General features: G+C 37.7%; 1 protein-coding gene across 6 annotated transcripts in view; it reads right to left on the minus strand.

Annotated features, from left to right (window-relative positions):
- ATP9B (ATPase phospholipid transporting 9B (putative)) overlaps positions 1-23,389 on the minus strand; it is a 165,202-nt gene that overhangs the window by 3,975 nt on the left and 137,838 nt on the right. For all 6 annotated transcript variants that reach the window (XM_065830090.2, XM_065830088.2, XM_065830087.2 and 3 more), the window contains 13 exons: positions 17,605-17,766; positions 16,098-16,190; positions 14,859-14,942; positions 14,116-14,286; positions 12,550-12,648; positions 9,926-10,015; positions 9,325-9,469; positions 8,933-8,997; positions 8,325-8,480; positions 8,107-8,171; positions 4,662-4,770; positions 1,819-1,876; positions 930-1,133 (listed from right to left, as the gene is read on the minus strand). In XM_065830090.2, coding sequence (XP_065686162.1) covers positions 930-1,133; positions 1,819-1,876; positions 4,662-4,770; positions 8,107-8,171; positions 8,325-8,480; positions 8,933-8,997; positions 9,325-9,469; positions 9,926-10,015; positions 12,550-12,648; positions 14,116-14,286; positions 14,859-14,942; positions 16,098-16,190; positions 17,605-17,766 — 1,501 coding nt within the window. The remainder of the gene's footprint in view (positions 1-929; positions 1,134-1,818; positions 1,877-4,661; positions 4,771-8,106; positions 8,172-8,324; positions 8,481-8,932; positions 8,998-9,324; positions 9,470-9,925; positions 10,016-12,549; positions 12,649-14,115; positions 14,287-14,858; positions 14,943-16,097; positions 16,191-17,604; positions 17,767-23,389) is intronic.

Below are 23,389 nucleotides of genomic sequence, written 5' to 3' on the forward strand. Positions count from 1 at the left end.
AAAAAAGTATTCTAGCAAACCTGAAATAATGTACAAGGACCAAGCCCAGCAGTGTTGTTTCTTCATTAAAATTTGGCTCCTGAGAAATTTGGGAAGTAACAGAACACCTTGGACAGGCAGTGAAACATTTACTGATTTACTGAACACTTGGGACATGAGAGAGTGAAAGCAGAGTTATGAGACTCCTAGAAACTACCATACAACATTTAATTCTGCTATGACAAGTGACAATTGAAGAAGGACAACTCCTTACTCATCAGCTCCTGGAAAACAGAGAGACTGTAATAGAGGTTTTTACTGAAGTATAATTTGATCTAAGAGGAAACGTATTATTTTGATGTTCAGATCCTTGACTGTTAAGATCGGCAGTTAAAACCTGTTCTTTCATGTTGTGAACAATCAGAACCTTAAGAAACAGTGTGGCATAATGTAACTATGAAACAATGATTCTTACGTGAAGTATCTATACTAATAGCCTTCTGCCTCACTCTCTAGCAATACTTCAGTTCTTTCAAGCTCATGGCTTAGATCTATTGAGGTCCACTTGGCCTGGCATAATTAATCATTCACCAGCTCAGTGAATGATCCTGATTTTTAGAAATCATATCTATTTTAATAGTGCAAAACTTGAAGTCAATTTAAGGTACACAGTTCGGACTGTCAATATTAGATCAAGGATGGGAAAAGCATGCGCAGTTTGAGTAAAATTTATCAGCTAGTTAAATCATACTAACAGGAATAAAGGTTGTTCAAATTCTACGAGAAAAGGATAAGAAAATATTTAAACCCAACATCAATTAAACCTAATTTCAACTCAGTCATTTCTTATGGAGAAAGTTGTATTTCACAAAGCATAACATCACCTATTCTTAACCAAAAAAAAAAAAACCCACACAGTTCTTTGCTAAAATACTTTTACTATTACTCACCAAAGTATTCATTTAGAAATGCAAGAGAGGCCACATAGCAGCCAAGACTGAGGAATTCAGCCACCACCATTAACCAGTGCCATGTTCGTATGGTCAGTGCAACCATCAAGAGCTCAGTCAAGATGAGGGCAGTGAAAGAAATGGCAACGACATGTACAAATTCAGATTCAAAAAGCAGCAGGGCTCCATACATCAGAATACCACCTAGGAAAGGTACACAAAGTTAACACCACACCAAGGAATGAAGTTTCTGTGTACCAGTTTTTACATCTGCACACTGAATATTTGGTTGCTCACTATGAAAACCTGCTCAGTGTTATTTTTGTAAGGTAATAACATTGATCATTCTAAAAGAAGTGATATTTACTGTACTTTGTGCATGTGAAATTAAACAACCAAAGTAAACCTATCAAGAAATAAAACTATTAGAAAATTAAACACCTTTTTGTGCAATATATCTGATGAAGTGTTAATTAACCTCATTTTGTCAAGTGCTACAAATAAATGAGATATTGTTGAAAGTGTAATTACATTTAACTGATTACATAATTCAGATTACTTCAACAGTGTTTCTGTCATTTCATGAAAGAAAACTACTGTGTAAATATACGCAATGTGATAAGCACTCATTAACATTTTTCTGGATTAGCATTTAATTAAAAACATGTCCTTTTTTAGGTGACATGCATCAATACAAATACCAATCCATGCCACGTTTTGAATAGGCCCGGTGCACTACAGGAATATCGATTAATGAGATAAACGGAAAGCAATATATAAAACTGCTGAAGAAATGTTAAGCTTTGGGAATTCAACCTGCAGCTGAAAAACAATATTGCTAATAACAGACAAAAAAATCTCAGTTCAGAAAATCAGGACTTTCTCCTACCTTGGTAAATACTGATTAAAACCCAGATGAGGAACGTCTTAAATGACAAAGATCTTCCCTAAGAGAAACAAGTGAGAGGACAATTACACACAGCTTAAAAAAAAAAAATCTATTCAGTTCATATATTTTTAATAGCTAACCACTAGAGAAGCATTTTACAAGTAAAATAAGCAGCCTTCGAATTGATGCAGGCTAAAAAGGTTCTACTTGTTTTTATGAGTCTTCATTGCAAACTTGTATAGAAATTGCACAAACTCTAAGTTTGGAGGTAGGACAGTTAGGGCGTTTAACAGCAACAATACTTTAGCTTGCAATGCTCTGGCAGGTTTTCAGAGGGATAATTAAAGTAAAATTAGTTTGTTTTTAATTTAAAATATTTTTATGTCTGTTTTGCAAAAACGTAGCCTTCAAGAAAAATAGTATTTTGTACCTACTGATCTAAACCTTGAGCAAAACTGTAGTTACTAGTCACTTCTAAATGTTGGATAAACTATTTGCATTCATCGAATAAATATATGACTCCTGTAAGTTTTCAGCAAGCAACTATTACCAAATACATTTAAAACCTTCTTGTGATTGTGAATGTTATAGATTGAAACATATGCATAAATCAAATAAATGCTGTACATATGCATACGACTCTTCCATTCTGTGAGGGTACTAATGAAATATGTCAGAACTGCAGAGCTGAAAGGATGCACACTTAAAAAGATAAAATGGCAAACAAAGCAGTTATTTTGGCATGAAGGAGGTGACCACTCAAGAACAGGGAAGAATCAGCACTTGACAAAGAAACGTGCTTCACTGTTATAGAAAGTGATGAGTTAACTCTATTAGTTCAGTGGAGGCTAAAACATATTATTGGGCAGACAGAGTTCATGGCAAGGTGCTAAAGACATTTTCATAATTCTGCATATAGTCTAGAATGTTGGTGACACACTGAACATATCATGCAAGCACAAAGTTATATATTTTTTCTCCTTTGAGTGCCTGTCCATTTTCCTTTGACTAATGGACACTGTTTCTACCTTAAACCATAGTTCCCAATTAGTGAGATTTGTGAAATAAGAATGAGCTTGAGTTTTGGTTCATCTTTATGGAACTAGAAGGGGCATGTCACTCCTGCGCTTCCAAGGTATGCTGCGCAACCCAAATCTTATAAATATATACATATTTTAGCTGTAATTCCAGAGGAGCTACAGAAACAGTAATACCTGAAGGACACACTGATCCAGTATGTGGCCACACCTGTCCCTCTGAACCTTGCTAATTTTTTCCTCTTCTTGCACTGGAGCAGGAGTCTGCCAATGACTTCTGCTGAACTGTCTTATTATTTTTAAAATCTAAAAAGCATTTTCATCACTAGCATATCCCAGAAAAGAAACCAACTCCTAGGAATTATAGTCCATGTCAACACGTTTGAATAACACTAGCTGAATAGCATTGGTAGAGATTGTATTTAGAGTCCATAATTTGAAAAATTATGTGCAGAAATATGTAGGCTTCATAGTGTCATGAATAAGGCAGCATGATCATAAATTGTTGTAATAAACACTCACAATAAGATTAGTTTCTAATAGTGAAGTCAAATGTGGTCTGTGTAAAGCACATAAATAACTTTTTGTACTACTCATCCATAATAACTCCCTGATCATCTTCTGCACCACACAATGCACTGAACTGTACCCTCCAGTTTCTCCACATTCTTTTTTGTCTTCTGAAGAGAATTATTTGGGTTCTCCTTATTTACTATTCATAGACATGCAATAAAAGCTGGGCAAGCTTTTATTCAGCATCTCCGAGAATTGTCATTTAAGCCTAAACAAAAATTTAGCCTGCATTCATCTACCCATCCTGGGCAGTTTCAGAGCACAGGTTAACTTCTGTCTCTGGAAATAAGATGCTTCCAAGTTCCATCAACAGTTTTCCACAGGCAAGCTTACAACTGCTTGTAGCAGGTGTGAGGCCATGCTTTCTGGAGATTAATCATAGGTTGAAATCTCACAAAGAAACTTCTAAGATTCTGAAGAGGAGAATGAAAGAACCAAGATCTCCAAGAGACGAAAAAAAATTCCCCTAGACTAACATAACTATTAGCTAATTTAACACAACTGAAAAGACAAAGTTTGGACCTTTTTTGTCTACAGTCTACTTTAAAATTTTTAGACACATCTTGAACAAATCTACTATCCCTAAAAAGACTACCTGCTTCTGCCTTGGATCATAACTTTTCTAGCTGTCAACTTAAGATGGAGCAGAAGGATTTTTTAAAAATTTAGGGAAATTTATGAGTCTTGAGATTTGTTTCACTTTTGTGGGTAAAGAAATTATACACTTTTTTTTTGCTTGCAGGTATGTGCAAACACACAGAAACCTGTGTCTACAGCTGAGTCAGAATATTTCAGTTATCAACATCTGTTATTTAAAGAAAGCCAGCTTTTGAAGAGGCCATTAACAATTCCTGGGGGTTCAGGGAAAGAAAATATAGGGCAAACAAAAACTATAAATTAATATACCAATTGAAAAAAAAAGCTATGAAACAGTAAGCATAAGTAACTACAGATCAGAGATTCTGGGGCCATGCTGAAAGCAACTTTTACATCAACATACCTTCATGTTTGAATTATTTCAGTCCAATCACTGGTAATTTAACAAATCTATTAATAAAATCAAGTGGAACATTTGGTACCATGTATTATTTTCATAGTACAAAATTCTACATTACGTTACTTGTGCATCCGTCTTGCATGGAATACATTAAGAAAGTGACTGTAAGAATTCCCAGTTTTGCACACCAGAGATTTCAGCATTTCTTCATATCTGAGCATTGAAGACATTCATACCTTTGTGAGATCCTTATAAAGTTCTGGATATAGCAGTGCCATTTCTGGCTTCACATCCTGATCCAATACTAGAGAGAAGACTGGAAACATAGTATATATGGTTGCATATCTAGGTGAAAGGAAAGCACATAAATTGACGTTTTTGTATGGTATCACAGAATCACAGAATGTAAGGGATTGGAAGGGATCTCGAAAGATCATCCAGTCCAATCCCCCTGCCAGAGCAGGAACATCTAGATGAGGTTACACAGGAAGGTGTCCAGGCAGGTCTTTAATGCCTTCAGAGTAGGAGACTCCAAACCTCCCTGGGCAGCCTGTTCCAGTGCTCTGTCATCCTCACTGAGAAGTTTCTTCTCAAATTTAAGTGGAACCTCTTATGTTCCAGTTTGAACTCATTAGCCCTTGTCTTACCATTGGTTGTCACCGAGAAGAGCCCGGCTCCATCCTCATGACACTTACCCTTTATATATTTGTAAACGTTAATAAGGTCACCCCTCAGTCTCTTCTTCTCCAAGCTAAAGAGACACAGCTCCCTCAGCCTTTCCTCATAAGGGAGATGCTCCACTCCCTTCATCATCTTCGTTGCCCTGCGCTGGACTCTCTCCAGCAGTTTCCTGTCCTTCTTGAACTGAGGGGTCCAGAATGGGACACAATATTCCAGATGTGGTCTCACCAGGGCAGAGTAGAGAGGGAGGAGAACCTCTCTTGACCTGCTAACCACACCCTTTCTAATACGCCCCAGGATGCCATTGGCCTTCTTGGCCACAAGGGCACAGTGCTGGCTCATGGTCATCCTGCTGTCCACCAGGACCCCCAGATCCCTTTCCCTACACTGCTCTCTAACAGGTCATTCCCCAACCTATACTGGAACCTGGGCTTGTTCCTGCCCAGATGTAAGACTCTACACTTGCTTTTGTTATATTTCATTAAATTTTTCCCTACCCAAGTCTCCAGCCTGTCCAGGTCTCGCTGGATGGCAGCACAGCCTTCTGGTGTGTCAGCCACTCCTCCCAGCTTGGTGTCATCAGCAAACTTGCTGATAGTACACTCTATTCCCTCATCCAAGTCGCTGATGAATATATTGAACAGTACTGGTCCCAGTACTGACCCTTGAGGGACTCCACTAGATACAGGCCTCCAACTGGACTCTGCCCCATCGACCGCAACTCTCTGGCTTCTTCAGCCAGTTCGCAGTCCACCTCACTACCTGATCATCCAAACCACACTTCCTCAGTTTAGCTGTGAGGATGCTGTGGGAGACTGTGTCAAATGCTTTACTGAAGTCAAGACAGACCACATCCACTGCTCTGCCATCATCTATCCACCTCATTATGTCTTCATAAAAGGCTATGAGGTTGGTCAAACATGACTTCCCCTTGGTGAGGCCATGTTGACTACCCCTAATGACCCTCTTCCCCTTGATATGCCTTGAGATGGCACCAAGGATAAGTTGTTCCATCACTTTCCCAGGGATGGAGGTGAGGCTGACTGGTCTATAACTGCCTGGGTTTTCCTTCTTGCCCTTTTTGATGACTGAAGTGACATTTGCTTTCCTCCACTCCTCAGGCACCTCTCCCGTTTCCCAAGACTGGGCAAAGATGATGGAGAGTGGTCCAGCAATGACCTCAGCCAGCTCCTTCAGCACCCATGGGTGCATCCCATCTGGACCCATGGATTTATGGATGTCCAGATTGCTTAATTGGTCCTTACCCCAGTTCTCATCAACCAAGGCAGACTCCTCTATTGCCCTGTCTTCCTCTGGGGCCTTGGGGGTACAGGGCTCCTCAGAATATCCTCCAGCAGTGTAGACAAAGACGACATTCAGTAACTTTGCCTTTTCTGTATCTTCTGTCACCAGGGCATCCACCTCGTTCATCAGTGGGCCTGCATTGCCTCTGGTGTTAGTTTTATCTGCCACTTATTTGAAAAAGTTCTTTCTGTGTCCTTGACCCCTCTCACTAGGTTAAATTCTGAGGAGGCTTTAGTTGCCTCCCTACATACTCTGACAACAGCCTTACATTCTTCCCAAGTGGTGAGCCCCTCCTTCCATGATCTATAAACTCTCCTCTTCCACTTGAGCTTACCCAGCAGTTCCCTGTTTAACCACACAGGTCTCCTGGTTCCCTTCCTTGACTTCCTATGTGTCGGGATGCTCTTATCTTGAGCCTGGTAGAAGCAGTCCCTGAACACTAACCAACTATCTTGGGCCCCTTTATCTTCAAGCAGCCTTGCCCATGGGATTTCCCCTAGCAATTGTTTGAAAAGGCTGAAGTTTGCCCTGCTGAAGTCCAGGGTTGCAATTCTGCTTGCTATTCTGTTCCTGCCACAATGATTTTAAACTGATCTGTTGAGTTCAATTATTCTTTTTATGTAAGTGGAATTAAACTGGTTCTTCTACACAGTCCTGAGGCAGCTTACCAGTACAGCTCTACAACTACAACCTGCTCTTCTGCTTCTGAGAGCTGCTAGTTTTGAGAAGTCACAGAGCTTATATACATTCAAAACCAGTATTTTTTCTTCTACATATATCACCAAAGCTTATCACCTATTACCACACTCCCTTGGCACTTGCACTTTGGACAATCAGTTCAAGGACCTGAGATTTCAAGTCATCCACAGATGATGGCATGAAAACTAGAGAAAAAAACAAGCACTATATTTGAAACATCACGGTATAGGTAGGTGGATAACAAGAGGCTTAACAGCTGTGTATATGCACATGCCAGATATATACTTTCAAATGTACACAACAATTTACAAACATTTTGGAGAGGTCTACTGCCTGCCTCTGCAGGGTCTGGTGTAATCAGACCTTGATTCGAATGATTTAAATTACTGTTCATCTAAGCTGTTATTGTTTACAAGGAGTATAAAAAGAAGCTCTTAGGCCAGAAGGGGCAGAGAACAGGGACACACATGAATATATGCACGTCTCTCAGCTGTATGACTTGGGGAACCATATTATCAAAGCAGCTTCTGCAACAAGACCAGGGTGCTCCTAATCCCACATCCATTCATCTGAAAGGAAACCCATGCAGTGGACTGGGGTAGTGCAGTCTCAGAGGAAATGTCACAGTCAGTAGCTTCAGCTCCACTTTGAACAGAAGTATCTGTGATTCTTACTGAGGTTTGTTTGACAATCTGTGGAACAGCTGACACTGATTTGGGAGACTACTGTTTTCACCCCATATGTGAAAAAAGTTTTACGGTACCTTCTAAGGCTCTGCAGATCCCTTTCTTTAGAGAATTGATAATGAGGTTTCCCCCCTCACATAGTGCATATTCAACCTAGTTTGACTCTTCTTTGTAGACTCATGCCAGGTTTTGGTAGCATACCAATGATACATGTGTGAAAAATGCGGCAGACATCAACTGCATGATATTATTTAAAAAGTTAGTTTAATATATTTATTACCAGAGATCATAACTTTTGGTTTTGACTTACCCTACCATTAGGAATCCTTGGTACAAGGGAACAGATGCAAAATAGAAGACTGATGAAAATACAGCCTACAAAAGCAGATAATTATATATATTTTTAATATAATTCTATATACAATATATTACAATGAAGACAAAAATAACAATACTGGTTGATTCAGATTTTGTGACATTTCAAAGACAGACATGGTGGTTTTAACTACTCAGAAAAGTTTTAAATACCTGCATAGTTGAAATAATAAGGCCTCGGTGCATGACAAATTGACCAAGCGCTGCTGATCTTTTGTAACTGTTTCGACCGTGTACCATCAGCAGCCTGCCTATGTGTTTAAACTGTGTGATAGAAAAGTCAGCTGCTAGGGAAGCTTGTTTTCCCTCCTAGAACAAACCAAAAATATTTCAAATATGAAAAAGAGTGTAAAAGATGTGTTTCAAATTTCAAAATTCTAAGTGACAATTAATGCTAAGTCAAGTTTGCTCCTGCTTCAGAAATCAAACCTGCAACAAGACACACAAGACAATTTCTTGTGCACATCCTAAGACACAGTGGCTGTAACAAATACGTTTAATCACCTATCCAGCTTCTTTCAGGTAAGTTCTACACAGAAATAATGGTAGTGTTTTCTGTTTTTCTTGCTTTTTGGATTTAGAAACATAAAGCAGAGGACATGAAAAGAAAACATTAGTTTGAAGATGAAGTATTTTAATTATCTTACAGCATACTTTAATTAGAAATTATCAATTCACTACAGTTTAAGAATAGAGCTTCTAATCCCATGTTAGTATACTACTATGTGCCACGTATTTGACAATGGAATTGTTAATATTACCTTGCCTTCAATTCCAATTCCACAGTCTGCTGCTTGAATCATGCTGACATCATTTCCTCCATCACCTGGAAAATGTCACTGCAATATTCAGTTCTTCAGAGGTTTCACTCTCCTGGCCTTACAGTATTTCAGAAATCTCTCATATACCTTTAAATTCTTAATCATAACCCATGCATTATGATTAATTACTTCAGCAATCAAGACCTTTTCCTCCAGAATAAAGAAGATAACCACGCCTTTCTCATGGAATGGCATTTTCTGCTACAGCTACATAACACTTGGCTGTTGCTAAAGAACTCTCCTTGGTTTTGTTTCAACTATTTCTCAATGGTGCCATCTACTGCTTATTACAGATTTTTGCTACTGCAAAGGAAGATCATACCAACAGTTACCTATTGCACATGTGCGTTTTCCAGTGTGGTGCTGTAACAGTTTCACAATATGAGCTTTTTGGGTGGGAGAACATCGGCAGCACACTACAGCAGGACACTGACAAGCCAACTCTACAAATTCATGCTCATAATACTTCAGACAAACCTAAGGAAAAAAATACACTTGCATTTACTCACTATTAAATATTACTACATGCAGTCTAACATAAAACCACAATATAAATAATTCTTTTATGAAGTTTTGCTCACACAACATCTATCTGGGAGAAAAAAAAGCCACATTCTCCTAACTGCGGCTTTATTATTTTAAACTGACATTCTCTTTCATTTAGAGAGCCAACATGTTTTGGGGCTAAGAGAGCAAAACTAAATCACACTACTTACAAATCCCATTCTGTTACTGTATAGGAGACCAGAGAACCAATAATATTTGCCCATCTAGAACACATATCCTCTAATTAGCACTCGGTGCTATCTCTAAGCACAACGTAAAGTATGGGCAAACATGGGACAAATCTTTAAGAGCATGAAGACACTGATACTTCACTTTTTGAACATAAGCATATAGATAAGTGTAATTTGACAGAAACCAAGTTCTTACCTCAAGTGAGTCCCCAGATATCACCAAGGCACAGTCATGCTTCCTCCTAAAGGCATTTAGTTCTAAGTGAGCCTCTCCTCGAGTGGTAACCTTCAATGAAAAAAAGCCCATTCACTTAAAAGATTGTTATACTCTCAATAAAACCAGCTGCCTCAATAAATCAGCTTTTGAGAACTCATACTCAAAAGGTCTTGGTTCTTCAACAAGTGTTCCATCCCAGTGCAAACCCAATATCCACGGGATGTGACCACAAGCCTCAAATCTTATGGAGTGAAAAAGTAATCCTCAAACAAGAAAAATTTATCTAGTCAGCTTAACTGGTTCTTCAATCAAGTAGACCAGGGCTAAAAAAATAATGAATTAATGACACTGAAATAACTTAAGTTCAAGCTGACCTGAGTCCTTCTATCTTGGCAGGACTGGGGGTGGAGGGGGGGTGGAAAGAGAGACAAAACCCCAAGCAAACCCCAACCCTTTTATTTAACCAGTAAAATCTGTTATTAGAATAATGCAAAATGTTCACATTAATAGTTGCTTCAGTTTGGGTAAGTAGACACAGATTTCAAAAGGCACATAAAAATGCTCACTACTACTAATCCTTTTGGATCTTCCATAAATGTGCAAGCAGGATCAAGTGGCATAATACAAATCAACATAATAGATTTTTTTAATTTACATAATTATTGTTTCAGAAAGGTCCTGCTGTGAAATGCAAAAAACGGTCAAAGGTTACATAATGGATTTTGGAAGGTTTTGACCTAGAACACAGAACATGGAAAATTTTAATTATAATCAGATTTTGAAGAGACTGGCAGTTTTGTTTGTGTTTTGTTTGTTTGCTTTTTTTAATAAAAGTTCAATATATTTTTAAGCTATCATGCAACACAAAGTTCCAAGAACAGAATAAAACACAAACTCTGATTACATGTCTAATTTGGCTCTGTCAGTACTTTGATTAAATAATTTTTAAAATATATGAGTCTTTTTACAATGAACCTGAAGTTTTGTCTTTGGCCCACTACTACCCAGAATCAGATGCAGTCCAAAGATGTTTTTATCTCCAGATGGGCTCTACTACTACACATAACTGAGTTACATTAAAAAGCACCTGCAAACAGAAAAACCCATGCACATGTTCTAATTCAGAATTTTTTCTCCTCTTTTTTCACAATTAAACATGTAAAGAAAAAGTTCCTTGTCTCCCAACTGTTAGGAACGCCAGATTGCATTGGCCTATTATAATCTGTTTGCATTAAAGCGATTAGGAGATGTCAGCACTTGGTGCACACTGAGGAGTGGTAATTGCCTCTCTGTTCTACCTTTCACTTAACAGAGCTATTTTTTTATTTGTAAGTACCTCTAGACAAATGTATCACTTAATTTCTATACAAAATTAAGAAGTTGATTCTAAGAATAAAAAGGAACAGCATTAAAATCAAAATGCATTTTTTGGGAAGCCAAAGTAGTAAATAATTTTTTATTTACTAATTTATAACTAAAATAGAAGCATTAAAGTGGCTGGTATTTTCTTACATTAATCCAGTAGTTATTTCTTCGCAACAAATACAGCGACAGAAATAATTCTGTATAAATCCATTTTCTAACTAATTTAAAACTTTGCATACTCTAAGTTAACACAGTTTTATGCTGATCTCTTATTACCAGTCAAGGTAATGAAAATAAAAGTCTGACTCAACTAAATAGATTTTGTTCAGGAAGACTTAATTTACGGTGTTACAACATGTAAAGGTCAACAAAAATTGATCTAAGTTTTATCAGAAGCATTAATAATTTAATTGCAAATAGTAGTCTGCAGGGCCTAATTTGCCAGTCTGATGCTTCAGAAGAACCTACATTTACATGTAAATTATATTCATATAATTATTTCTGTAGGTGCAAGTGCTTCATTTAGACCAAACACAGACATATGTCTGATCACAGAGCATCAATCAACATCCAGAAAACGTTTGACTTCAGCAGAGCTGATGCTATGCAAATATAATCAGAATGTATATAAGAAGATATTCAGTTAATCTTTCTAACAACTATCTTAAACAGTCTGGAAATAAAAGGCAAATACACATAATGATATACAAAAAAATTATCAAATTTTCTCATACTGATTTGAACTATGTCTATACAGAGGACACTGGCATCACAGTTTAATTCAGGATTAACCCTGCTTGAATCTAAAGAGTTCTACTAATGAAAATGCTCGAACAAGCAAGAACCACATTCAGATAGCCTAAACTCCTGGACACTTTCCTGCTGGCTCAGCACCTCACAAAGACCCCTCTCCATTATTATTCAGAGGTGCCTTTACTATGTCTGTCCACCATGTATGTGAAGAGTGTAAAAAGCATTTTGAACCTGGGTCACCTGAACATGGCTACAAACATTTCTCTTGCATATCAACAAATCTAGAAATGAACACCCTTACAGAAAAACAATGCTTTGTAATTCTACATCCCTGAATAAAGACCTAAGTACCACTCAACCATTATTATGACATTCAGCACAATAAACCATCAATTTTCAACAAGCAGACAACTACTGAGTAAACAAAGCAACATTGTTATTAGCTGTCCTTTAATGAACCAAAAAAAAGTTGGAATTATACTTACAGGTCTGAAAATGTGAATATCTTGAGTTCTAGACACTAAGTGAGAACTTTTTGCAATGCAAGTTGCTGTCTCCAGTTTGTCTCCTGTTAACATCCATATCTGGAAAATAATGTAAAAGTTTAGTCCATTGGACATTAACATGTCCATTCTCGAAATCTAAATGACATCTCTCTCCAAACTTTTTCTGGTACCTTTTGTGATTAGATTACCAGAGAAAATATACTGATATATGCATTTTAAACTAAAATGCATGAGCAGTTTTTACTGCAGTAACACACAAAGCAGAAAACTGTCTTTACTGCAGGCAGCTCCATTTCCCTTCCCTTCTCACAAGTGCCAATGTCTCAATTTACATGAAAACAAGATGAAACTGCGGAAACCCAGTGGTATCACAGTATCACAGTATCACAGTATGTTTGGGATTGGAAGGGACCTCAAAAGATCATCTAGTCCAATCCCCCTGCTGGAGCAGGAACGCCTAGGTGAGGTCGCACAGGAATGTGTCCAGGCGGGCTTTGAATGTCTCCAGGGAAGGAGACTCCACAACCTCCCTGGGTAGCCTGTTCCAGTGCTCTGTTACCCTCACTGAGAAGAAGTTCTTTCTCAAATTTAAGTGGAACCTCTTGTGTTCCAGCTTGATCCCATTGCCCCTTGTCCTATCATTGTTTGCCACTGAGAAGAGCCTGACTCCATCCTCATGGCACTCACCCTTTATATATTTATAAACATTAATAAGGTCACCCCTCAGTCTCCTCTTCTCCAAACTAAAGAGCCCCAGCTCCCTCAGCCTTTCTTCATAAGGGAGATGCTCCACTCCCTTAATCATCTTTGTTGCCCTACGCTGGACCCTCTCCAGCAGTTCCCTGTCCTTCTTGAACTGAGGGGCCCAGAACTGAACACAATATTCCAGATGGGGTCTCACCAGGGCGGAGTAGAGGGGAAGGAGGACCTCTCTCGATCTACTGACCACCCCCCTTCTAATACACCCAAGGATGCCATTAGCCTTCCTGGCCACAAGGGCACAGTGCTGGCTCATGGTCATCCTGTTGTCCACCAGGACCCCCAGGTCCCTTTCCCCTACACTGCTCTCTAATAGGTCATGCCCCAACCTATACTGGAACTTGGGATTGTTCCTGCCCAGATGCAGGACTCTACACTTTCCCTTGTTAAATTCCATCAGATTATCCCCCGCCCAACTCTCCAGCCTGTCCAGGTCCCGCTGGATGGCAGCACTTTCCCTATGGCCCTGGTACTACCTTGATCAAAAGAGTGAGGATGCAGACAGCTACAGGAGAAAAGAATGTTTGCCAGCAAAATTACGTGACACAGCAGTCTGCGACCCTAGTGAGAATCTATCAGAAAGCAGTCGCCAAGTGATGGGACAGCAGATCCTGGAGGAAGAGTTACAGTCCCAAAGCTCAAAAGAGAACCTGCCCACTGACCACACAGAACTGCAAGGAAGACATTTCTTTCTTTGAATGAACCTGATTATAGACAAACATAATTCAAGTCTTGTTAAAAAAAAAAAATATATAACCTGTTGTGTCAGCAGTTTGTATTTAGTACCTTTATTCCAGCATTTCTTAGCATCTCTAGAGTTGGTCTAACATCTGCTTGCAGCTGATCTTCTACTCCAGTGAGACACAGCAATTCCATTTCTCGCTCCAAACTCTCTACAACAGCAGCAACCTTCAGGTTTCTATCATGTATGCTTAACTTTGCTTGGTTATACCGACTCTGTTTGCAAAAACACACAACTTCTTAGTTTGCTATGACTCAAAGTATACATTCAGTCTACCAGTCAGTTATTATATGGATTCATTAGGCTAGATGTTTGTCTTCAAATACCTTTAATGAAGAACAAGATTACAAGATCGAATATTACTTTATACCCAATATTAGACATGGGGTTTTTGACAAATCAGTTCAAGAGAATGCCTTCTGAACAACTATTAAGAATGAGGCATCACAGAATCTAAGGAGGAACTGCCTTTATCTTTGAGAACAAGTACATTAAGAAAAAAATATACAGAATGACCTAAGAAAGGTCATGCTGAAAATTAACATTACGCTACCTTCCGGGAAAATACTGTCCAGTCACATAATAAAGCAAGACAGTATTCTACGTATGACTGCAGAAGAATCACTGAAGAATGATATAACCTCTAACATATTGTGTGCCATACATTGAGTATCGGTATTTTAAATATGAAACATGTTTTTGCCACCTAAATAGAATAAAAAAGAGGAATTTTACTCTTGAAGTAACTAAATATGGTGAAGCACAAGATCACTCTGTCCCTTCATACCTCAAAATCTTGATACTGTTCTTCAGTCAGTGATTTCTTGGCAACAACCAGTGTACGCAGTCCTTCTCGTGCCATATTACCACACTAAATGGACCAAACCACAGAACAGTTACGCAAATATTCAACCATATGAACACATTTAATACTATATGCTAAAAGACCATATCTGTACCATAACTTTTGGTGTTCCTTTAGACTCTTAGATTAAAGCTGCAAACAGAACAAGAAGCAATTACATTTCAGGTCCCCCAAATGAAGTCGTATGCTACTGGTAAGCCAATTAGATTTCCTCTCCTAGTTTAAAGAAAAACTCTTATAAGTTGAAGCTTTAAAATAAATTAAAACTATTTGAGGCATGTAACAGAGCTACATGTTCTTTTTCCTCTGAACATACCTCTCATCAGAAAAGTATCTACACATTAAAAATAGCCATGGAATAGCATGTCTTAATGAAAAACAAGGCTGTCCAGTGCAAAACACTTATTGATTTGACCTCATAAAGCCAAATAAATTAAACAAGTATTTTACAATTAATTGTGCATCATTATCGCCAAAAGTAATTTTTATGACATTTTGTTAGGTCTTGAGGGAATTTAATTTATTCATGTCCCCAAATAAATCAAACTGCCCTGCAGCAGATATTGATTCATATTGCCAATACCATTATGAACATACATGGTGTAATCATTGTATTAACATATTGTCTGTACGTAGGGTCAAAATAAGATGATTGCTGGTATCTACTAGAGCCACACAGTGAAAAAAATTAATCAGTTTTGAAATTCAGTCACTAGCTATTTTAAGTTTGAAAATATTTTTTGCCACATTTATTAACTTGGTTGCAACCCTTATTAAGCTTTGTAATTCATAATCATACCTCACTGTAGGATTTGATAAAACAAAGGCATTTCAGGATAAATAGGTTTATAGCAGAATACATCTTAGAAGTAATTAGGTTTTATGTGAAAGGTCAGTCAATGAAAAACAAATTTCTTTGTTTTAAGTAGGAACGTGTTCTACTATGACTACTAGCTTTGCTTTTCCTGTGGGTTATTCAAGAATAGAAATAATTCTAATCTTTTAAAACCCATTCAGGATATATGTAACTGAACTTCAACCCCCACTACTGCATTGGCTCAGGCTCTCCTTTAAACCTATTTGAAAAAAACCCTGGTTTTTTAGATTTTTTCTTTTAAATAAAAATTTTTAGTTCTTATAAATTTTGATTTTGTTTCTTACCTCTTCTTCTAACCAATCATTGTACTGCACAATAGTGGACATTGCAACATCTGCACCCTTCATATAAAATGTAATTTCTCCTGAAGATTCATCCTAAAATTGTACAAAAGAAATAGAGGGGAAAAACCAAAATCTGTTTATACAGTCAAAACAATTACCTACAAATAACCTAATTGTTTTTGAAGCAGTCAATAGATTATCATTTATAAAAAGATGAGGTAACTTGCCAAGAGGCAGGTAAGTTTTATCAGCTGATGTTATGACAACATCTCTGATTCCATTGAGATCCATATTCCCTACTTTATGATAGAAGAGGATCCATTCTAACTGAAGTCTATGTAACATTCTCAGCATCCCTAAGCTGCCCATCCAAGTCCTAATTTATCACTGTTATGCCCCATGTAACTACTGAAGTATTTTGTTTCTTTGGTGGCACATACTATCTAACCCACAACAGAAAGTTTTCTCTGTGTCTTTCAAATACAGAAGTAATTAAAAGTTGACAAATAACTTAGTGTAAATGCTTGCTACAGATGTTTTAATGATGAAACCCACATTGCATATTCAGAGAACTCATACACAGGTAAATGTAATTCAAATCAGGACTTTCTGAGGTAGAGTCTGTTGCAGAAGGAATGGATTAGTCTCATCTGCAAGCTTCTTAGTGCCAACCTCACCTAATGAAATATAGACTTAACCAGGTCTCCTCAGACCTGAGCATGCACATATTCTGCAAGAAGTACCCTTTTCTAAGGCTGATGGCACATCTGGCTTGTCATCACGAGTAAATAAAAACTGGGATGAGTTTGACACCCCTTTAACTGGGTCTTGGCATTGATCTTACCATCTAACAATGCTGTCTGAAGCTGTTCTGCTACAAGTGTCTGATTTTAGGCGGGGAGAAGGTAGAAGTATGTGGTGTAGATGACTTAACATTCACAGAGGTTTAAACCTTGCTTTCAGCATGGTGGTGTGGCTTCCTTGTATTTGAGGTTTTCATGATCATTACCACACTCCCAACTGGGCATCTGTCTTGTAAATCTTAGACCCTGTGGGCTGTGCTCTGTATGCATGCCAGTTCAGGTATCAGTACTAGGTCTGGAAAAGCAGCAGCACTAGTAATATAGAAAGCTGCTAACCACTATTCTAAGAAATTTCAGCCATTAATTTATCTCTTGAAGAGGCAACATATTTTGTATGAAAGAAAAATAGAAAATTAAATGCAGCAGCAAAGGCTGAGTGTGAAGTAAGGAAATTAACACGCTTCCATGTAAGTGAAGTTTGTCCTCCACAAAGCTCTCTGCAACATCACCTTAGCCTGATTCTTCTGCAATTGCTTGCCTAGTATCTCGTGTGTACCTGTGTCCAAGGTGTACTTTCCATTTGAAAATCTTGTCAAATGCATTCCCTAAAGGATCAAGTTTCTATTATATTTTATAAAAATAAACATCCAGTTAAAACATTTTTGAGAAATAAAACCCAACGCCCAGAACACGCCCCAAATTACCCTAACTATGATCCCCATGCGCTTGCTCTCTGAAGTGAACGGAAAGATCTGCAGAATATAGTAGGTCAGGATATGTCCGCCCGGAGTTTTCAGTTGCACTGAGGTCAGGTCCCTACTGACCAGTGTCAGACCCACACTCTCTGTCCACTGCACCAGGGCAACCTAATGGGGGAAGAAAAAGAAAAAAGAGAAATGTTTAAGTGTGAAAGCTCTATTATACTGTTGCATAAATTAGGTGAAAGCCAAACAACTGTTGCTACAGTGAAAGTCTAAACTCTTCCAAGAATCTAGAAAAAAAACCCATGAATAGCAGTAGACTGAGTACAAAATCTAAATACAGCAAATGAGTATTTTCTTTCAGAAGCCTACAAAATAATCTTATGAAGAATATAAAAACTTACTTGAACTTATTTTTGAAAATGACGTATTTAGAAGATATTGTTCAAAAATAACAGTTCTAATTTTAAAACCCAGATATATATTCAACGCTACTTAAAGGACATCCAGTAGAAATTATGTAAAACTAGAATACAATTTCTGTACCAACAACACCAACGACACCACTATGTAAGTAAAAGATTTTGGGAGTATTTCCATATAAAATATTTTATTAGATCTACAATAACATGCAAGTTGAAACACTGTAATATGAAAAAAAGAAGAAAAGGATCTTATTTTTAGTTTACTTCGTTCACGTGTGTAATTTTATTACTTTGTTTCAACAATAATATAATTGAATTCTTACGATATCAAATGAGATGAAAACCAAGCTTACAATACCGCATCCCACAACGTGCTTGTAAAAGTCCCTTTTACAAACCCAGAAATGCTGCATTATACAATAATAATTATTAGCTACTACTACATGGCATCTTAAATGCATACATTACAGATTCACTTTAAAAAAAAAAAAATATTGTTGTTTTAAAGTACATTACATCTAGCTTCTGCTTTTTCTATGTTATGCTTTGGATAATGCACTAGATATTTTTCTATCACCAGGCAGTTTATTCCTTAAAAAAAAATACTATAGGAAAACTGCCTTGCTGTTTCTTTATGTACAAGCCATATTCCATATCTGAAGAAGTTTTTGATAAAAAAAATTTCTCCTCCTCAACTCTATTTTTCCAAATGCTAATCATTATTGGAAATCAGATTTTTAAATTACTACAGAGGTAATTATAATGAAGTTCACATGATTTTTATGGAACCTGCCTCTGCTATTAATCTCCAAAAAAGACAAAAAAACCTCACCAACAACAAACAAGCAGTCTGATGAAAGGAATGCAATTAGCAAAATCCCTTGATAAGTTCAATAGACATGATGACCAATGGTCACTAAAAATTTCACCCAAAGCAAGTAAATCTCCAGAGCCTCTCATGAAAAAATAAAATAAAAAAAAAACCCCAAATTGTATGACCCCCTAAGAAACCATAGCAGTGTCATCTGTACAGGCATCACCAAAAGAAAATACAGCAAGATGCAGCTACAGAAAAGAATACCCTTTGAAAAGCACCATTTTAAAAATCTTGAAAATCACAGGAAGTCTTTTCAGAGATTTTTCTTCTTCAGTAGAAGTACCACATAAGCTGTAAATGATCCAATACTCCCAAGGTTAATTTTCAATTTTCACAGTGAAAGGTTACTATTACATTCTGACCTGTAAATTGCATCTTTCTACTAATACCCTATCATCTTATTTGTGTCCCTTTGCAGCTAGGACTTAAGTGTTCTATATTTGGTGACTCACATCTGTTTAATATTTCATTTATGCTTGGTTTCACCTACCATCTGAATTAGCATTTTGTAGCACAGTCAGTTTGGATTCTTATACCTGGTCTACACACAACTGCATATATATATATATATATATATACATAATTTTTTTTTTTCCTTTGAAATTGTTCAGTGCAACTACTACAGCAGAAATAGTCAATAAGGCTCAAAATTCAAACAAATGTCTAAAAGGCAATGGAACAAACATGGGAGCAAGACATTAATTCTCATGATTCAGAATGAACCAGAAGAGCTAGATCTTAACAACATCCAGAACATAGCCATATCTTACCATTAAATATCTGAAGCTTTTAAAATAAACATATATATATTAAAAAAAAAAGTATTTCACAGATGGCATGAAAATCTACATTATGAATCTTCACAAATAAATATATACTGAATGGCTAGCTATAGAGAGTTCAGAAAAAGGATTCTCAGGTAAGTCTCTGTTCTTAAGGTTTTCCCTCTACAAGTACATTCTCCAATACATTTCTGAAATCTCACATTAAAATAGTCTTGCAATTTAGTGTGCACACATCAAGAGACCCTAAAATGCCAGGTAAATGCTAGGTATGACTGTGGCTTCTACAGAGCTTGACATATTGGATGCAGTCAGATAAAACAATCAAAGGTTAGATGAACACAAAAGTCTTTGCTGGTGATGCTACCATTTTGCTTCAAAAAATCTATTCTAATTATAATATTTATTTGTCAATAACCAATTATTTCCTAACACTCAAGGATGAAATGTGTCAAGTTTCCTGAATTCAGGTTAGAGACTTATTGAAATATTTTGTGGATCTTGTATGGCTTATCACCAAGCTTCCCTTCTATGGAAATGGGCAGCCCAGGAGACAGAAGTACTTTGGTAGACACAGGGTTGTCCCACTACTGAGACACAGATGTGCATCTGAACCCCCTAAATGTGCAGTGTACCCAGGACAGGTAATGTAGCTGGAGTCACCAAAAGCTTCTGTGGTGTCTTCCACTCAGTAGCAATCCAAAGGGTAGGGACAGCTGTCCACCTCTCACATGAGAAAGTCAAAGGAGCAACTTCCAACTTAAGAATGAAGGTAGTAAATACCTGCATTATGGAATGGAAGTATATCTGACAAAATATATATAGTAGATACAAAATATACAAAATACATATAGTATATCTATTAGTATATCTAGTAGCATATCTATATCTATTAGTATATCTAATAGTATATCTATTAAGAAATACCTCTTGTTCAGTGTTTCTTACTCAAAGACCTTTCAGATATTTCTATTTACCATACGCCCACTGTTGAGCTCTGGTTGCTTGTGCTAACAGTGTCTCTCCACTAGAGCCCACCTGACACTCAGAGCTTCCATAGATCACAGCCTCATATATCAAACTCTTCAATCATGACAGCTCAGATTTCCTCTCAAATTTGGAGACTTCATAAGGAAATTCTTTCAATTCAAGTAGTGATGGCGCAAGCCACAACATAACCTACAGCCGTACCTGCACAGGAGGTGGAAGCAGCTTCTTCAAGAAATGTGTGTGTCTTGAGAGGGGCGTAAGAAGGGAAACTTCAGAAGCAGTGTTGTTATAGGCAATGGTAGCCCTGCATACTAATTCCAGGTTTGGGGGACATAATCATCCCATTTTCTTAGTAATGTTCATTTACAGAACCAAATCAAAACAAGCCACTTAAAAATATCTTGTGTAGTTTCTAGAAAGTTCTAGAAAGTTCTAGAAAGTACAGAAGGTTAAGTGACAACGATGCAGTTACGTATATTATCAGCCACAAAATCCCATACCAAGCACAGAAGAAAACCCAAACGTACTATTCCTGTTGTAGATTCAGAACTGCATGTTTAATTACACTGATTTTAATATAAAATAAATACTACTAGACATTAAAAAAAACCCTAAAACTTTAGAAAACATGTAAATTGATAGGCCACAAAAACCTTGGTATATTTAATTTTATGGTAAAGCTATTACATTCTAAGTGATTTTTTATTTAACTGTGGAGCCAACATTTTAAAATTATTTTTTAAGGAAAAAGTCTCTTCTACAATAAGTTCTCTTAGCCTATGGCTCCCATTTAATAACTCCAATGAAAATAATTATGCAGCAGAAAATGCTACAAATATCTAAGCAGACAAGTTAATAATCAAAATAAGATAAATGAGATTGTCCATAGAAAGCACTGAAAGTATCAGCCATATCTTTATTTACTTTCAACTCTGAAGATGAAACAGTTAAGTACCTCCCTGCCCTATCAAATAACAGGAGTTTGCTCCTCTCTGGAGTGGTGTTAGATGGCTTTAGGCCATTCAATCAGTAGGTTCAGGACTGTTCCCTACATAGCTCAAGGCCCATCTCTGAATTCTCCTGACCTCTCCCTGTGAGGGTGAATAGCTTAGACAAGGAAGGTCGCTCACATTCCCTCTCAGATTAATATCCACCTTAGCTTCCTCTGGACCAACAAGAAATATCAGTTATCACCCACATGTCTTACTAATTCTCCATTTGGGGAACCACAACACTGAGTCCATTTCTTCTGTGGAAAATGTAACTACCTCCAGTTGTCATCTTGGGAGCATGACGGCACGAAGAAGTCCCAGTTGAAGGAAACGTGATACGGTCACTTGAAAAAATGAAACTCGCCTTGCCTTGGGCACACAGTGAGGTATCTGAAGCAACCTGCTGAATCCTGAAGACCTTCAGTTACTGGATCAATCCTAACAGGATGTTTCTGCTTGGCAGAAGACCAAAAAATGCCTTCAGGCTGTTCTTCCTTGCTTTAGATACTACATCAATCAGAACTGGAATACACAAACCACCATACTACTACCACTCCCTTTGAATTCTGGGCTATTTGGAAATTAGCTGGTCTTAGGAACCTAATCCACTCATTCAGTTTTTTATAATAGAATAGTTTGAGATAGAAAGCAGAAGTGAAGAAAAAAAACCCGACAAACACCACAACCAAACAAACCACCCCACTCTTAGCTTGTGTAAATTGAAACAGAGATTGAATATTTACTTGATTCAAACATAATCTTTTCTCAACCAAGACAGAACAGCAATGTATTTCTATGAAAAAAAAAAATTCAAACCCCTATTTAGACCAAAACTGTCAAGGCCCTGAGTGCATCCTCCTACCTAGGAGTTTAACCAGCTGTGTTCAAGGCCAGCTTGCTGTTAAGAGCTGTGATGAAGAAAGTGTGAAGAAGCCTCCATGGAGGCTGCCCTCCCCTTCACTTAGCTCTCACACTTGGTCCTGTAAGAGCTACACTGCAGTCATGTTGCAGCTATGCCCACGCTTGGCCATGTACCTGCTGACCTGGCCCTGACAGGCAGGCAGGACCTCCTCCTAGCTTTGGACCTGCCTCACTGCCATGAACTCCCCTTGCAATCATCAGACTGTGGCTAATGCTGGTTCCTATCTTGGGACCTGATCCTGACTTAATGATCTGACTTCAGACATGCCTCATCATCACAGACCTGTACAACAATCAATACTCTTGACTGTCTCTGGTTTCTATCATAATACATGATGTTTTCACCATGCTTGAATATTGTGAGACTGTCCACCTCCTCACTGAGGTCACTGCCTCTAGCAGCCTGGCTATCAAGTTTAGCTCCTTGCTTCCCTTTCCTGGCAGGCCAGCCTGCCACTGCTGCTCCCTAGCAGAAATATCTAACTGCTCAATATTTCCCAAGCGTTGCTCAAAACAGTTTATGACCAACTCATTGTCACTTTCAACATACAATATTGCCCCTTGAGCTAATATCCATTTAAGAAAAAGATCCACCACCTCACAGCTGGTGTTGGCAGCTCTTCTCCACCCCATCCAGTAGTTTGGGAGTTCCCCACAGTTGTGTTGACAGATTTTCTGGAGCCATGCTATGAACCTGATCACTTAAACTGAAAAATGACCCATAAAAATAAAGGCTTTGAAGGTTTTGTCATATATGAGGGAGCAATTTGCAGGGTGAGAAAGAAGGACTAGGGATGGAAA

The sequence above is a fragment of the Patagioenas fasciata genome, chromosome 2 (assembly GCF_037038585.1).
Source record: "Patagioenas fasciata isolate bPatFas1 chromosome 2, bPatFas1.hap1, whole genome shotgun sequence".
NCBI classification, from domain to species: Eukaryota; Metazoa; Chordata; class Aves; order Columbiformes; family Columbidae; genus Patagioenas; species Patagioenas fasciata.